Raw genomic sequence first — 17,015 nt, forward strand, 5'->3', positions numbered from 1 at the left:
AACCGCAGGTATGAGGCACGCGAAGAGGTTCATAGAAGGACCATCCGCAAAACTTACAAAAGAACTACTGGAAGGCAACCACAATCGAACTAGGATTCTGATTGGACTCCTAACGGGGCACTGCCACTTAAGAAAGCACATGCACCGGATAGGAGTACAAACAGAAGAAACACTGTGCAGATACTACCAGGAAGAGAAGGAGACCGCAGAACACATTTTATGTTTCTGTGAAGGTTCTTGCTACTAGGACAAGAAAAGCCACAAGCAAGATCCTACACCAAGGAACTGCTGGCAAAGCTGTTGAGGCTGGTTAATATCCTGAAGCTGGCCAGTGAGTTATAATTAACAGAGGAGCCTTGTGGCCGCCTCTTTTATCCCTATCCCTATCCCTAGGTTACGATGTGGATTCTTCTGTACTTACAAAAACAACAACTTACAACAAAGGAAATGTGCACTCGTAGTCGAAGGGTAAAAGGACGTGGCAATATCCCAACATTCCTCCTAATACATTAATGTAAATCTTCCCCTGTCAAAAGGTCCATTTATTATTTACATATTAAGGCCTTTTCTCCAATCAACTTTTCACGGTATCATTTTTGATATAAAAGGTTCAAGGTTGAAAACGATTTTACAGAGCCAAGTTTTGAAAATGTAAATTAATTAAACCACACAAATGTACGAAGGATCATCATAATTTGTTTTTGGCCGTCACTTTAGCCCATTATAATTAGCAGTGAGGCTGATTGGACTGAGAAGGACGAGCGTTAACGCCTTGGCGCGATTGATGTACGAAGAAATTTTTTTTAAACCAGAGACCATGAAGTCGTTAAAGCTAAACGGCCCGGAGCTGTAATTTTGATTTCCATTCGATTTTGTATGGCATGACGCCACTGGAAAAACAAAGAAAAGAGCAGATTTTTTACGATTTTTATTTTTATTAATTAACGGAGAATTTTCCTTCCTTATCATTCTTGTGAAACTCCGAAAATTTTTTGGTTTATTAATCCCTGACACTTTTTCCTATGTTTATACATCTTACATTTTTTATTTACTATAATATCAAAATACTTTCAAATTTATTTAATGTAAAATCATTACATTTATAGGATTGAGCGATGCACCTTTCAGAAGAAAAAACTGACACATCTCCAGGGTTTATCATAGATCGAGTTCTTCTATTATATATACATTCCCAAGAATTATTTCAGTTTACTCTCATGTATCAAGAGCACTGTCCATAGATGGCCCACGGAGGATCTGACTTATAGAAGGGGGGGGGTCATCCTTACCCGATTAAGAATAGGCCATGCGAGGCTACCACCCGGAGACTTTTAGGCCAAAGCAAATGTATATGTCCGGCGAAAGGTTGTTGTTCTTAGCATGTGTTAAGAGGGAATGTATCTATTGGCGTGACTGATTAGTGGGAGAGGCCTAATGGCGGAATATTGATAATAATTGCAATAAATAAACAATAACTATGCAATAAAAATAATTTTAACAAAATACTAAATGTAAGTTGACCTACGAAAAACAAATGTTATCATTTGAAAATCGGCCTAGTTGCTATAAGAAAAATATAGAACGATTAAGGAAAAATAAAAAAATCTATTCTTCAATACAAAAAAATATATTGAGACGTTTCAAGTTGTCTGAAGTTATACTTAAAAAGGACGCTTCCGACGTGGGATCAATCAATTTTAATGAAACTTTTTTTGGAGATACTAGGTCGAAAAACATTAGCCTTTGAAGTCTAGTAAAAAATTAAATAATTTAAACAACTTGAATATTGTAGGTAAAACGATTTAGATAATATAAAAAATTACAACAATGAAGAAACTTCGAGTAAAATAAGCAACAAATGTATTTGAAAATAATTCGAATTAGTTTTAAGCACTCTTTTAAAGCCTTTAATACGAATTTTAATAGCAAACTAAAAATATAATTTTTTGTGTTGGATCACCCTGGGAAATTTTTTTTTCTCGCTCATATTTCACTCATCTGCATTTTACTTTGACTAGTCATTGCGTCAAAATTGTATTTGGCAACTATCCTCTAGCTTATCATAGATAAAGACAATTTGTGACCGAGCGACGTAGGAAAGTAGACAAAAAAATTTTAACAAAGAAACAAACTTGATATTCGTTTTCTGCACACAACACTTTGCAGGAGTGACATTTAGAAAAAAATCCAGAGGAATTTTGAATTTTTTAATGGAACACCGGGCACAAAAATTGCTCCCGGCTGATCCAGATCAAAAATTTCTATATTTTGTTTACTATGAAAATTCATATTTAAGGTCTTTAAATGGTGCTTTAAAAAAATCTGAATGAGTTTTTTCAAATAAAATTGTTTCTGGCCTACTTTACCGGAATAGACTTTTAGTTTTTGTAGCTTCATATATATAATCTCATTTAATACTTTCTTACGTATTATTGTCTAATTATTGTCCTACGTGCAAATTAATCTATTCATATGCAATAAACATATTTAAAACAATTATGAAAATAATTTTCTAAATTTATCGGTACCAAGGGCAAGAACGCTCGGGCACTTGTCTAATATTTTTCGACCAATCATCACTAAAAAGATTTTTCATTTCGGTTTCATTAAAATCCCACGTCTCTTGTTAGAGATGCACAAAAAAAATCCTGAAGACTAGCATGCGAGTGTACGATTAATATTGTAAGTATTCGACAATAAAAAAATTAAAAAGTCTTAAAGATTGAGTTCTACGTAAGAATGAAATCATTTGGAAGGGATCTGATAGATAATAAAATAATAATGAAATAATAAACATAATAAATCTTTTATATTGTATTTTTAAGATGATTTTTTTTCCTGTCGGGCTTAAAAGGGACAAAGTGGGAAATTTGATTATTTAAACTTCACAGTTTTCACCTTGCATGTATGCAGTTAGGTCATGAAGTCCCTGAAGTTCGAAAAATTTATCAAAGACGCGAATTTTATAACAGACATGTACGCAAAGCCATTAGTAAAACGACACTTTTCTTACAGCATCCCAAATATATAGAATTGTTTTGTACATTTCACCTAATTAAATAATATTGAATATAAACAATAGTAAATAAACTTTGTAGTCGATCCTTAGAAAAAAAAAATTCATAATTGTTATTACTATGAATAAGTCGAGATATATTTCATAGTAGAAAACACAACTTTGAAATCAAATAATTATGCTTAGATCGTTCAAATCTAAGTCTGAATATTTTCACTCGGAAGGAAACTTTTAGTTTGAAGAAGAGTTTTGGAAATCAAATCCCTGAAGAAGTCGAGAACTTGATTAAAGACCCTCATTTAGATGTTATAATCAACGTTTAAATATAAAAAAAGTCAAATGTAAAAATTTTAAAAATTAAACAAGTTCTGAAATCCGAAAAAATGAATCCTGTTAGCACACTTTCTTATGAATTGAAGTCTCCGGCCTACTGATGAAATATCCTTATTTTATTTTTCTACTATTTTTCGTTTGAAATATTAATCGCACCAGGGAGAATGAAATAATGTCTTACTGACCTGTGGATGTTTTTAAACGGAATCCATATGAAAAGACGTCCGTCGGCGAGAGTCGGTTATGAGCACAGTGGGGCACAGAACACGTGAGGGTCTCGATTCTGACTGAAGACTGGACTCGGAGTTGCGGACCGACGGATCCCCTCCAAGGACCGGGTTCGAGCCTGAGGTGCGCCTTGATTTTCACACGGTTAGGCCAAACTCATAACTCCCGAGTGTTACACCAAGGATAAACTCAACCCAATGGGAAAAAAAGTTCGTTTTCGATGTTTATTTAACTGCAGCAAGTTTGGGTGACGGGGCTTCAGAGGTTATATGGAGCAAAACAATTTTTTGGGCTGTGCTAAACTTTCGATGGTTTACTCCACCATCATCAGGGCCTTTTTATTAAAAAAATTAATTAACAAAAATACAAAATACCTTAATATTAAGCCATTATGGTTAGTTGATCCATAAGATTAAAAGAAGTGTATTAAACGGTACATGTGAATATCTAAGAACATCTTCAAACAAAATTTGAAATTTATAAAAAATATAAAATTTTCTAAAATTTAGATGTTACAGTAAAGTCAACAGTAAAACTTACATTTATTGCCTTGAATAAAATCTACCTGGTATTTGCTCTATTCCTGCAATTAATGGTGAGCCATTTATTTTTGATATTTCCAGGTAGTCAGGTAGTATGCACAGATGTTTGGCAGTTGTTTTGCTCGCTCCTATGACCTCTGAAGAAGATCCCATAAACCAAACTTAAAGCAATAAGTGATTCTCTTTTTCTACTAGGATACTAAGATAAGTTCGGTTCGGATGATGGCTTGTTGGACTTGTTGACCTCATGCTTGCTACTAAAGCATAGTCTCCGGTTATACTTCCTCTTCTCGCTAGTTTTGCCTTTCAGGCAAGGACTTTTTACCATATTCAGTTGATCTGTTTGTTATTTTCTCTTCCTTTCATATGTTTGTAAATATTGAAAATGAATTAATTCAGGTTCTTTTTAATGTTTGCTTCAGATTATTGTGTTTATCAATATTTTATGTTAATTATTGATTCCTAGGTTGCTATTTTGTATTGAACTGTACCATGTGTTTGTATATTAATAAATTTACCTGTTGAAACCCAAATCACTTTGAACTTAATCACTTCTTAATTTTAAATGAAATAATATGATAAATAATTGTTAAATTCATGTTTAATTAAACTTTAGGTAGTTTCACAACATGGACACCAAATATTGAACTATGTTCTCTATATATTAAAACATCTTTCCTGGTCAAAATGCCAAGAACCTGTAAAATAGATTGAAAATGTTAAAAACTAGCCTTAAAAAAAGTACTTAGCTACTTTATTTACTTCGTTCCTTTTGTTGACAACCAATATATGTCTTGTTCCCACAAATGTTATCATGTTATAAGCGTTGTTGTAAGAACTGGTCTGAAATTAATATGCAATGTGATGTTTTTTTGTTTTTGTTTTTTTATTTCATATATGTTCAATTTAACTTACGCCTAGTAGTACACAAGGGGATTTGTTCATATAAGGTTCCAGATCCACTTCTGCGTTGTTGGGATAGTCTTCTTTTACAATATCCTGAAAAAACGGTAGATTTAAAATTTTATGAGACGGTTGACTCGGAGATCGATCGTTTACTTACCGCTATTGAATATGGAGGGTGGTCTTTGAAGGCATACTGTCTATACACTTTTTTTATATTGTTATTCTCAAACATTTTATACTTGAGGATTTTAACCAGCTGATATCTGAGTATTGTTCCCTCTAAGGTCTGAAATGAAATTTAATTGAGTACAAGGATGAAAAACCAAACAAGAAAGGAATAATCAACTTTTGGCTATATGAAAGTCAGCTATGAAAATGTAAAAAAAAAGTAGAGGTTCAAGGATAGAACCTTGAGGTACACCTGATGACACAAAGAAAGGATCAGAAAGTACATCACAAAATTTACATATTAGTAACTTTCCACCAAATAGCTTCTGGACCAATTAAGTAGCAAGCTATAAGCTTATGAATTAAAAAGAAATGGTTCACCTTGTCAAAAACCCTCTGGCTGGGTATCAATCTTCCTTTCTAACACAAAGAACTGAAAAAATGGCTAACATACATTAGTAATGTAGAAATTTATTAGTTAAAAAACTCAGGGGAGTACATCTTGTTAAGAATCTTATACAAGAATAAAGCATCAAGATTCAAGGAAAATTAGCTTGCTGCTGCAGGATGTTGATGGCACATCATAATAGTAAATACCCATTTTCCTGCAGTGTATCCACTTAAGGAATTTATGCTGAATTAGTTAAGTTTAAGTGTTGTAGTGTGAGGACCAGAATAAGGAGCAATTTCTAATAGGGAATGGACAAGGGTAGGGTATAGGAAGGTAGAAAATGGAGGAATTAAAATCTTTGGAGTAGCGACGTATAAATAATAATAATTCATTTGCTCTATTGGCTAGTAATAGTAATTTAGTAATAAATCAAACACATTTCAGCATTGTGTCATCTTCTTAAGTTGCCTGATTGACTGTGTTAAAGTTGATGCTAATGATAGATAAAACTATTAAAATTTAAATTTTGAAACAAGGGGCTGTTTTGCAACGATCCAGATTTCGAGCCTTTTAGCTCATCATAAGGTTGAAGGACTTCCACAACCACGTCTCTCGACATGAAATAGGGGCTGTTTTGTCAAGGTTTTATTGGTGTGCAAATGTATTTATTTATTTTTTACGAGGGTTTGAAACAGCAGAGATCAAATCAACCCTCAACCAGTGTTTTTGAAAAAAGGCCCATTTGTAAGTATGTCGGGTTCAAATGCAGGGCCGATGGATGTATTTTTACCTTACAGTGATGAGCGCCATGACAACGCCAAAACTGTTGCGACCACTGACGCCCCCTGTGTGTGAATGTAATTTAGTAGTGTGAATGAAGGAGTTTTTCCCCAATCACCTCAAAATTTTCAAATGTTTTTATTTTTTATTATATGTATAAAGTATTTTGTGTTTTTACATATTTTATCCTCGAGTGACAACGCCCTGAGATAGAGAGAGGCTGGCAATAGGGTAGAAAAATTACAGTCAGGTATCTTAACAGGCAAAACTTAATAGACAAATATAACTGCAGGCTGCAGCATCAGAAAAATTAATTATTAGGCAGAAAATGCAAAAAGAAAAGGAGAACAGCAAACTCTCTATAATATATGTATACATCAAGTTTTCATTTAACCTCACCTTATGTTTCAGGATGGGATACATGTTGTGTTTCGTGTTTTTCAACATTTCTATAATATTATGAATTTTCTCTTTTCTCTTGAATGATTTAATAGCCGTGCTCATTAAAGTTTGCACTTCGATGTCCATGCAGAATGGTGGAGGCTCTGTTTCTGCGATCGGCATACCGGCGAGGAAGCACTGAGTATGATATATTGACTGGAACAAAAATATATCATAAGTTGCTTGTGAGTTTGACAATCGCTCTCATCATCAACACACATGATTGAATATATTTCCGACAATTGTCGTTATTATCTGTGACAAGAAAACTGGGATTACATATTGCATCGTGCCTGAAGATTCCATCATTATAACGCCGAGTGTGTATGGTATCCTGATCACACCACACAGCTGGCATGCTGCGCCAATAATTGCAAATACAGAAGGCCTGAAGTTTTCATCCTTAAAAAAAATTGTAATATAAATAAGCTTTTTAGAATCAACATGACATACTTACTCTTGAAAAAAGTAACTTTTTAAATAATTCTCCATAAAGCCTACCCCAAACGCTACCGAGAAGTAGATTAGGTATGAAAATACCCGCAGAAATAAATGTGCCCATAGTCCAAACACTTAGGAAGAAAAATATGACACTGAATATTGCAAGTGTTGGGGCATCAAATTCTAATAGATAAATATAATTAATTTTTCTTTATTTTTTTTTTAATTTTTAAATTTTATTACCATCTGAGTCATTAAAGAGGAAACGGATAGCATTTGATTGAGTATGAGTAAGCAATGTGCCTATGGCTGTTATTTCATCTTTCTTACACTCCATCTGAAAAACAAAAGTTTTAAAAATTTAAAAAAAAATTAAAAATTAAATACGATAGAACCTTAAGTGCGCCAAAATGGAATCCTTCAACATGATGAGGTTCATGAACACAGCGACTCTTAAACATGAACAACATAATCCAACCACATGTGGCTGTTACGAAAGACACAATAAACATTTCTAGAATTTGGTGCCACCTAAATTTAATATATCTGGAATTCCATAGCACACTTTAAAAACACAAATTGTCTACATTAAACTTCCTAACTTTTTACGCCAAATAATCAATCGTGTTTGGATTGAGTTCCATGCTGCTCCAATAAGTCCGGCAATCACTGCTTCCAAAAAATAAAGTAACCAATAATGAAAATGATAGGTGAATTCTATTTCATTGATAATAGAAAAGAAGAGAAAAGACTTTGCGCTCAAACAACCTGAAGAATTGTGAATATAAAACAAAAGAACTTTTTTAAATTTTGTTAAACTAAATTACCTGAACATCCAAAAAGTATTGACATCAATGATGTAACTATAATATCTGTCATCATAGAGCTGACTAGAATATAGAAGATTATTTTTAGGTTCCAATATATCATTCCTTCCTCCATGGCCATCACGAAGCCACCTGTAACATAACCAAGTATTTCTAAATTCTAAGTAATTTACAGAAAAGAGTAAATGATTTTTTATGGAGCTGTCTGGCTGTCTACAATGACAAATTTTGTATAAATAAATTGTCAAAAATCCTACTATTTATAAACACCTATTGGAGCAAAAAATGCAGCAGAAATTCCACAGGCTATTCCACCTCCGGCAAGATCTCTTCTGTCATAATCCGTTCTTAGATACCGTAATGGTTCATATGCCAAAATTTTAAAGTCTGGTAAGCAAGCGCCCACAATTGTTCCTATGTGCACCAACGGACCTTCCTCCAATTCATAAAAGAAATCAATTTACACAAAATCACTTTTTTGGATGGGTCATCTTACCATTCCACCAGCCAGTCCCGCGGTGATACAGCAGATAACACTGATCGATTTAATAAGTAAAATTTTCATAGTTAATGTTGCAGATGTATCGACTCCATTAACGAAGCCGACTATGCCAGCAACACCACCACCTGCAGCTTTCGGCTACACAAAATTCCACGTGAGCAAATAAAACACTTACAATTTTAAATATACTCACTTCAATGAAAACAACTAACAAGCATCCGATCATAGCAGGAATAAGTACACCGCCAAACCACACTAATATAGACAAGGGCGACACTATGCTGTGTTTGTCAATAACTACAAATGATATAGATTAGGTTGTTGGTATGTGTAAAGGATGTTTTACCATTTATCAATAGCTTATTCTTCAATACAGCCAATTCTTCGTGAACAAATAAGATCAGAAATGCCACTAGGCCAACTGAAACTCCTACTCCAACAAAAGCTAAAAAACGAAAAGCTTCTAGCTTAATCTGAAGCCTTCTTCCATATTTTACTTCAGCTGCCACTATTAAGCTGCATTCAGGAACTTCAAAGTCCAAAACCTAAGGCAACAGCCGTAAAACATCTGCTCAGACAAATTTTAAAAAAAACTTACCTCCGCTTTTGTGTTGATGAATGAATGACCTGGTGGTTCATCGTGGATTTTTGGCTAAAAGAAATCCATCTAATTATTTAGAGAATAACTCATGAGTCAAAAAATCACTCACATGTTCTTTTTGCACCTTCTTAATAATGGCAGAGAGCCGAGACACACGGGTCGCGTCTTTGCTAATAGCCCCAATAGTAAACATCACGACATAAGTTGTAAGTTCAAGTTCAACCACATATGTAATGAAAATTTTATTCCAAGTAACTTATTTTTTTATTAACCAGCTGAAATTAATTTTATTTAAATAATTACAACTTGCAAGAGAAGACACTTTTTCCATTATGTGTTAATTTATTTATTCAATTTTTTTTTAAATATCCCTCTGTAATTTAATGTACAATCTATAACTTTTTTTTTTTTTTTTGTATATATATTAACATATAATTTTATAATGTTTTAGCTTTAATGAATGCCAACCGCAATGCAGGAAACCTGTTAGAATAGAAAAATTGTTTTCACAGTTTACCAATCTTTATTTATTTTTTTTTTTTTTTAATATTTTTTACAAGGGTTCGCAACAGCAGAGGTTATATCAACCCTCGGGGTGCCGGTGTTTATCAATCTTTATTATTATTACTTTGGGCTATGTAGATGTAAAGTTGATGGTGGGTTACTTATCAGGTCCCTTTCCACATTTACTCACTGAAGATGGCGCATTTAGTGTAGACAGACAATGCTGGTTAAAATTTGGCATAATATGCCCTTTAGGAGTCATTACCCTGTCCTGTACTCACAGTACACCAGTGAGTCCCAATTCAAGGAATTTGATTATCTGGATTCTAGGTTTAAAGAATTTTCTCTTTTGGATAAGTATAGAATTATGCCTCTCAATTGCATGGGTTTGTTGTATTTGGATATTTGAAAGCTACTGGTGTAACCATGGGCTCTGAATTTTTCGTTCTGGGGGACAAATACTCCTGTCCGTGAACCTTCTTGCATTCTAGATCCTTTGGTGTACCAACAGATACTTCCTTGATTGAGCTATTTTTTTCCTTTTTCACATTCATTTTTGGTACTTAAAAATTCCAACATTCTGTTCAAGTCATCCACTAGGAATGACCATCTCTTGTTTGTCAATAAAAATCTGAAGTTTTAATCAATTCAAAGTGAATAACTTAAATAAAATATTTCATAAAAATGACAAAAAGTATTTATTAATCATTTTCTAGGCAAATAAATAAGCCGGACGGCACAAGTCGAGACCTTCTTCCGTAAATATACAATATCTTTTCTCGTCAAAATGCCAACAACCTTGAAACGGAAATAAAATTAACTTTTAGTTTTTAATTGAAGATTAAATAGGGGTTCACCTCATTAAGTTCATTGACGATGATTACATGCCTTGCGCCCATGTGGGACATTAACTTATGAGCGTTCACAATTGAGCTGTCCTGCAATTTAAAACAAATTAATATTCTCAAAAAAATTTTATAATTACTGTTAAAATAATAACCATTTTTAAAGAATAAGGTGAGTTGTTCATGTATAAACCTAAGTCGATGATTTGATCTAGGTCATATAGGTTTAAGTCAATATCCTGTTGTAAAATTAATTAATTAATTTAAGAAAATTAATTCAAATTGATATTTGGGCATTTTTACATTAATGGTCCATGGAGGGTTATCATTGCCTTTCATAATCTCATAGCTTTGAACAAAGTCTTTGTTGAAAAGATTATACCGCAGTATTTGGATTAGTTGGCACCTTCGGACCGAACCTACAAGTATCTGAAAAATTCAAACTTCCTTTCGACATGCTCTGTTTAGAAATAGTTGAGTACCTTTCCTTTTAAAATAGGAAAAATGTTGTGTGTCGTTGACATCAAGTTGAACAAGACATTTTGTATCGATTCCTCTTTTTGCAGGCTGACAACACTTTTTTCCATCACATCTTGAACTGAAATTCTCATGCATAACGGTGAAGGGTCTTTTTCAATTATTGGCATGCCTGCCACCAAGCACTGGATATGGTATATAGACTAAACAGACACCATTAATTTTTTTTTTTTTTTTTGGGGGGGGGGTTTGCACATCGTACGCATACTTCATTAATCGTGTTGCCGACCACTGTTGAAATCATCATTGCAATAAAAATCGGAAGAGTTAGATAATATGCTGAACAAGTTTCAATCATAATAATCGCTATGGTTAAAGGCACTCTGATCACACCACAGAGCTGCGCACCGGCTCCAACAATCGCAAATATATGAGGTCTGAAATCTTCCTTAATAAAACAATAACAAAAAATTATTTTTTTTAATGTATATATTTACATATGGGAAAGCGACAGCTTTCCAGAACTCTCCATAGAATCTCCCCCAAGCAGCTCCAAGCAAAATGTTCGGTACGAATATTCCAGCAGATATGTACGTACCCATCGTCGCCGTTGAAAGGAAGAAGTATGTAATAGAATATATTAAAAGTGTAGTCATGTCAAAGGCTAAAATGACAAATTCAAATTACAGGGATTTTTCTTCGGGTGGGAGTGGTTTATACTTCAGAATTCATCGTACAGTCAGAATCGTAGAAAAGAAACTTTATCGCACTTGGCTGAGACAATCCAATAAGTGTGCCAACACCGTTTATCTGTCCACTTTTGCATTTTAACTGAAACAGATCAGTTTTTGTTAAGAGACCTTCAAAAACTATAAAACAAAAATGTTCCACAATCCAACTGAGATGGTGAAAAAGAATGGTGTGCCTTTTCTGTAACTTTATTAATGTTCTATAATAAGTGTTAAAGATGACAAAGAATCCTTTATATGTTAAGTTAGTATAGGTTGTTGTTTCTGATGTTTCTTACTTTCAACGAGGCAAAATTAAATCCTTTGACATCAGATGGTTCATCAACACAATTTTGCTGCAAACCTGCAAGTTGCAACCACCCAATACCAGCAGTGATCAAAGCGAGCACTAACGCTTCAGAAATTCTACGACCATTTGTTTTAACATATCTGCAATAAGAAAATTTTTAATTTATAAAAATAGATTTTTTAATTACAGAGCACGTACATGTTTCTTAATAAAATCAATCTTAGTTGGCAATAATTCCATGCTGCACCGAGAAGGCCAGCAATCACCGCTTCCAAGATTATGAGCCCGATGTCCCTGTATTTGTAACCATTCGACTTGGTCGGTGTCGAAAAAAATAATAAAGCTCTTTGATTTTGGCAACCTTTGAAATAATTGCAATTGTAAGCATTGTAAGTTGAAGTTCAATTAGTGCTAACCTTCACAGCCAAAAATTATTGACATGACAGTCACAACAAATACTTGACATACAATAGAGCAAATGAGGATACCAACCATAACATCACTGGTACAATAAATCAACCCTTCTTCTAAAACCATAATCAAACCTCCTGAAATTAAAAAGAAAAATTTAACAGAAAATTTATATAAACTTGAGTGTAATGAAGTATACCAAAGGGAGCAAAAAATCCTCCAGAAATCCCTGCTGCCATGCCACCTCCGACTAAATCTCTTCGGTGTAAATCAGTTTGTAAACGTCTGAAAGGCTGATTGAAATTTGGTTCAGGTCTTATACACCAATGGAAAGGCAATCGAAGATTTGATATACAGCTAGCTATGCAAGCACCGATATGAATTAATGGACCTTCCTGGAAGAAAATAAAAATAAAATAAAAAGTTTAAAACAGTTTGAGTATTTAAAATCCCACCATCCCCCCTGCAATCCCTGATGCCATTGTGCCAAAAACGCTGAAAAACTTTACAATCATGATTTTCATCGTATTACCAGTCGAAGTGTTCACTCCATTTAAATATCCGATAACGTTCGCTATACCTTCACCTGCTGCTTTTGGCTAAAATAAACAATTTATTTTATAACAAATTAATAAAAAAGTGAATTTTGATCAGCACTGACCTCGATGTAAATAACTATGAGGCAACCGATCAGCAAAGGAATAATGACACCACTGAACCAGAAAAGAATCACCAAAGGTGATGTTATTTGGTGATTATCTAAAACTGCAACCAAATGGCATTTTTTTACTAAATAAAAGGATGTAAATCAATAATGTTTTTTTTTTATCATAGATTACAATCACTTGTCACTGGGCAACATCTACAAGTGACTCAAATGACATCAAATCATAAAGTTACATCTCATTAATGTCAGATATTTAAGAACAATCTTGGCAAAAGGGATGAATAGGAACCTCCAGACCTACTGCGATTCAACACTCCGACTCAAAAACTGATATTAAAAACATGGTTAATAGGAAATGTCAGCATCGGTGGCTGGATCGACAGAAAAGCTCTTTTTATCAAGAGCTCGATCAATAGGTGGCCCTTGAAGAGGATATTCACCCAACTAAGAATAGGCCATGCAAGGTTGACACACAGATGATGCTTTGACCCATGTATCTGCCTGGTATGTTATCAATATGTTATCAAGTTTAATGTATCCCTCATAACTGAAGTGTCCTTACTTAGCTCTATAGAAAGTGCATAGAAATGCCAACCGATGTCAAAATTTTGCTTGAATAGCTAGTATTTGTGTTGTTTCAAAGTTTTATTGTATACAGTACTAATGGATATTGTTTTATGTTCCCTTTTGCTTTTATTGAGATTGAATGTATTTACTAGTGAGAATGTTTAGTATGTACATGACAATTGTGTTGGTAAGCCCTCTTGATTCCCCCTGTAGGTCCGTTCTGGCTGAGTATGTGGCTCCCGGGAATCACCTGTCATCCCCTTTGGGAGCTATGGCTAATTATTCCTAACCTACAGCTTAAAAAAAGTTGTGTTTGAGCAAAGCAATTAGTGAGATTGAATTTATTTATTAGCGAGAATGTTTAGCAGACGAGAATTGTACTTGAGCGAAGCAGCGAATGTGCCCCCTGTTTTGATTTTTGGAGGAAACAACTGTTTTATTGGATATAGTACTTGATAGATATTTTCATGTTCCTTGTTTGTGTTCATGGAGACTGAATGTATTTATTAGAGTGAATACATAATGTGAGAAGGCTGAAGTTGAAATATTGAGTATTTCATAGGCTCTCTTTAAAAAGCTATACGAATACCGAGCACCGCCTTATTTGGGTGAATATGTAAATAGAAAAGAATGTATTTAAAAGTGAGTGAGAGTGTGAGTGGGTCTAGGTTTGTTCAAAAACTGTATGTGTTGGTTGTTGAATTGACCTAGCTGTTGCTGACAACCCCTGCAGTCTAACTTTCAGGTCTGACCACGATCAGCCAAAACTGAGGTAGGTGATTTTAGGTAATATTTAAGAATAAAAGTTAACATTGCTCAGAGAGCCTGAACAATATTACAATAGTTTTCCCTTTTACAAAAAAAAAAATAATAATAATAAAAAAAAATAATTAGAATATTGAAGGCATTGAAACTGCTGATTTGTAAATTTTTTTTTAAGTTACAAAATGAGTTGTTTTATTAATTATTAATTGTCGATTGTTTTATTTGTTGTTTTTTGGGTTTAATTGTCATGGAAACTCTTTAACATTTCTTGACCAAAGTGTGCTGTAATATGTGTGTGTTGTGTACCATTTAGCAAAGCATGATACTTGAATTCCGCCATCACTTCTTGAAAGATGAGAATGAAAACCGCTGCGATGCCTGTCCCAATGCCTACAGTGGCAAAGCAAGCGGTCTTCATAATGCAAGCGCTTCTTATCAATCTGTTCCCGAGTTTCACTTCTCCGTTGCGTATCACTTCATTTTCCGCCGGCTCCAAGTCCAAGACCTTGCGAAATAAATATCACATGAAACTTTGAACCTGAATCCACTCAGTCTTAGGCCAACCTACCTCATCCGTTGAGTTGATACAGAACGGGTTCCCGAAAGCCGCTTTTACCTTCTATTTTTTACCAATAAAAAAAGTCATATAAATTAGTTCACATATTCATTTTAAACTAGTTCTTAGATTTATTGTTTTATACTTTATTTCAAAAGCTGCTAGCCAGAAGGAATGCAATATCATACTGACAGTCTGATAAAATGAACTTTTCATTGAGTACTGTATATGCTACTTTAATGGATTCACTTTGATAAGTTTTCTAGGTATTATTGGTAAATTAAGTCTCTTCTTCGAATTAAGTGTAAAATGAGGAAAGTTAGAATGTTGTCGTTTAGTTAGAATGAGTAATGATCTTGTACTCACTAATAGGAGGATATTCTGGAATCTTCAGGTGGACTTTGAAGCAGTTAAAAATTTTAAAAACTTAGGTGCAGTTATAACTTCTTCAAGCAGGATTAGTGAGGTTATTAGAAGAAAAATGGCAGCGAGAAATGAATGTCTGTAGGCGCTCCAACCTGTGCTAGGCAGCCAAATAAAGAATTTACAAGGTGGCATTAAGACCAGTCATCACCTATGGCTCAGAGTGGATGAATATAGATTGAAATGATGGGAAAAGAAAGTCCTAAAGGGGGGGAGTCATATTTTGGTCTGTAAGAAGTTTTTCTCCTGTAGTTCTCAGTGCCATTTATGCCCAAAACAGAATATTAATTGTGTGCATTTCTTAAAGTCAAGTTTTGACAGAACAGCCAATCCCTATTAGGTTAAATCTATGGTGGGTTTTAGTCGGAGAGTCGCTGAAAACATGTTGAACCGGCTCTGGGTCCATCTACACTCACTATTATGTTATGCTATTTAGATTTTGCACAATCCTCAATGAGGAACTGGAATTGTAACCTAGGCCTACACAAAATAAGTCTTCCCGTTATATTTGATCTAATTAAATAAAAACGAATTTAATTTTAAAAAATAAAAAATTAAAATGTACTTTAGCCCAATCAAAATTTTGATACCATCTGTCATATTTGGTCTGTGAGCAGTTTTTTCTTCAACGTGTAGGTCTCAGTGTCATTTATGTTCAAAACATAATGAATATTTATTGTTTTCATTGCTTAAGTTTTGATGAAATTGCCAATTTCTCTTGTAAGTTTGGTTAAAGTTGATGGTGGGTGGTCTTGTGAGTACACTTTGAACAGGCAAGGTGTGCATACACTTGCGGAACTCACTGAAGATGGCCGCAAAGCCGTAACACGGGCCCAGTGCCGGTTCAACACTCTTGCCTTTTTAAGTGTTTCGCTACAAATTATTTACCTCGCAGGAGAAAGTATTCGATGAGGAAGTCGTCTCTTCCGAAGACGTGTTCGTCGTTGTTTGTATAAATGTATCACCCGAAGCGCTTGATGTTTCTAAACAAATTACAACTGTGAACGACTCTGAATGCCCCAGGCAAATTCGACGTACCGTAGTTCGATCTCCAGGCTTTCGAGGGTCCGGCAAGTTCGGAATCGCCGGCGAACGTCTTCTGCTGATCCGTGTACGACACCTTGCTCGAACGCCTTTGGATGAACGTCTCCCATCTCGATGGCATCACGATATGCTGAATCCGAGTTTATTCGAGTATGCTAGCAGTGTTTCTTATACCTTTAAAGGACAGCTATTCATCAATCACATTAGTATGACAGGAGTAAGTTGTGATCCACGAAATCATCGCTTCAGATCCTAGTGTTGCTTTCTGACTGTCCATAATTTCAGGAGAAACTATTGTGATCACAGAAATATCACTTTTTTTAAACGCTTAAAGATAAACCTATTTATTTTTTATTTAAAAAAATAAATAAATCATTTCTTTTTTTTATAATCTAACAGGGCGTCATTTTGAAAAAAATTCAGCTGTTATGCCGAGTCAGATGGTAATATTTTCAAAATAAAACTTTTGAAAATAAAATAGTACAAATTTTTCAGCTAGATCATTTTAAGCTCAGGGACTTGAAATGAAAGTAGAGTAAATG

At 34.2% G+C, this 17,015-nt stretch overlaps 2 protein-coding genes across 6 annotated transcripts; both read right to left on the minus strand.

The window, feature by feature from the left end:
- Positions 1 to 4,705: 4,705 nt before the first annotated feature.
- On the minus strand, positions 4,706 to 9,442 carry LOC106665634 (H(+)/Cl(-) exchange transporter 7-like). Of its 2 annotated transcripts, XM_014392195.2 has the most exons (17): positions 9,286 to 9,442; positions 9,174 to 9,227; positions 8,922 to 9,120; positions 8,769 to 8,872; positions 8,570 to 8,713; positions 8,344 to 8,509; positions 8,074 to 8,205; positions 7,849 to 8,014; positions 7,642 to 7,792; positions 7,490 to 7,583; positions 7,263 to 7,429; positions 7,025 to 7,207; positions 6,764 to 6,961; positions 5,183 to 5,311; positions 5,035 to 5,118; positions 4,882 to 4,962; positions 4,706 to 4,817 (listed from the first exon to the last, which is right to left on the minus strand). In XM_014392195.2, exons 1-17 carry the CDS (start codon positions 9,367 to 9,369, stop codon positions 4,725 to 4,727), a joined length of 2,229 nt encoding a protein of 742 aa, XP_014247681.1. In that variant the 5' UTR covers positions 9,370 to 9,442; the 3' UTR covers positions 4,706 to 4,724. The 2 variants fall into 2 exon arrangements, with proteins under 2 accessions (XP_014247681.1, XP_014247691.1); XM_014392205.2 differs by lacking the exons at positions 9,174 to 9,227; positions 9,286 to 9,442 and having other exon boundaries at positions 8,769 to 8,856; positions 8,922 to 9,010.
- A 928-nt stretch (positions 9,443 to 10,370) lies between these two features.
- Positions 10,371 to 16,890, minus strand: LOC106664982 (chloride transport protein 6-like). Of its 4 annotated transcripts, none has more exons than XM_014391098.2 (18): positions 16,468 to 16,882; positions 16,318 to 16,412; positions 15,019 to 15,069; positions 14,757 to 14,955; positions 13,113 to 13,216; positions 12,907 to 13,050; positions 12,651 to 12,846; positions 12,457 to 12,588; positions 12,239 to 12,401; positions 12,030 to 12,180; positions 11,740 to 11,833; positions 11,500 to 11,666; positions 11,271 to 11,450; positions 11,008 to 11,205; positions 10,829 to 10,954; positions 10,681 to 10,764; positions 10,538 to 10,618; positions 10,371 to 10,478 (listed from the first exon to the last, which is right to left on the minus strand). In XM_014391098.2, the coding sequence occupies exons 1-18, from the start codon at positions 16,592 to 16,594 to the stop codon at positions 10,386 to 10,388; spliced, it is 2,385 nt and encodes a 794-aa protein (XP_014246584.1). In that variant the 5' UTR covers positions 16,595 to 16,882; the 3' UTR covers positions 10,371 to 10,385. The 4 variants fall into 4 exon arrangements, 3 of the variants coding, with proteins under 3 accessions (XP_014246584.1, XP_024084241.1, XP_024084240.1); XR_002910578.1 differs by having other exon boundaries at positions 10,454 to 10,478; positions 10,829 to 10,944; XM_024228473.1 differs by having other exon boundaries at positions 15,152 to 16,890.
- Positions 16,891 to 17,015: the final 125 nt, after the last annotated feature.

Source organism: Cimex lectularius, unplaced genomic scaffold (genome assembly GCF_000648675.2).
Source record: "Cimex lectularius strain Harlan isolate CLEC.00 unplaced genomic scaffold, Clec_2.1 scaffold279, whole genome shotgun sequence".
NCBI lineage: Eukaryota > Metazoa > Arthropoda > Insecta > Hemiptera > Cimicidae > Cimex > Cimex lectularius.

Coding starts and splice junctions, on each gene's coding strand:
- LOC106665634 (XM_014392195.2), bottom strand. CDS start 9,369: ATGTTTACTATTGGGGCTATTAGCAAAGACGCGACCCGTGTGTCTCGG. Junction 8,015..8,073: donor AATACTTTTTGGATGTTCAG/GTAATTTAGTTT, acceptor ACAATTCTTCAG/GTTGTTTGAGCGCAAAGTCT. Junction 5,119..5,182: donor ACCCTCCATATTCAATAGCG/GTAAGTAAACGA, acceptor CCGTTTTTTCAG/GATATTGTAAAAGAAGACTA.
- LOC106664982 (XM_014391098.2), bottom strand. CDS start 16,594: ATGCCATCGAGATGGGAGACGTTCATCCAAAGGCGTTCGAGCAAGGTG. Junction 12,402..12,456: donor AATAATTTTTGGCTGTGAAG/GTTAGCACTAAT, acceptor ATTATTTCAAAG/GTTGCCAAAATCAAAGAGCT. Junction 12,181..12,238: donor TTGATTTTATTAAGAAACAT/GTACGTGCTCTG, acceptor TTCTTATTGCAG/ATATGTTAAAACAAATGGTC.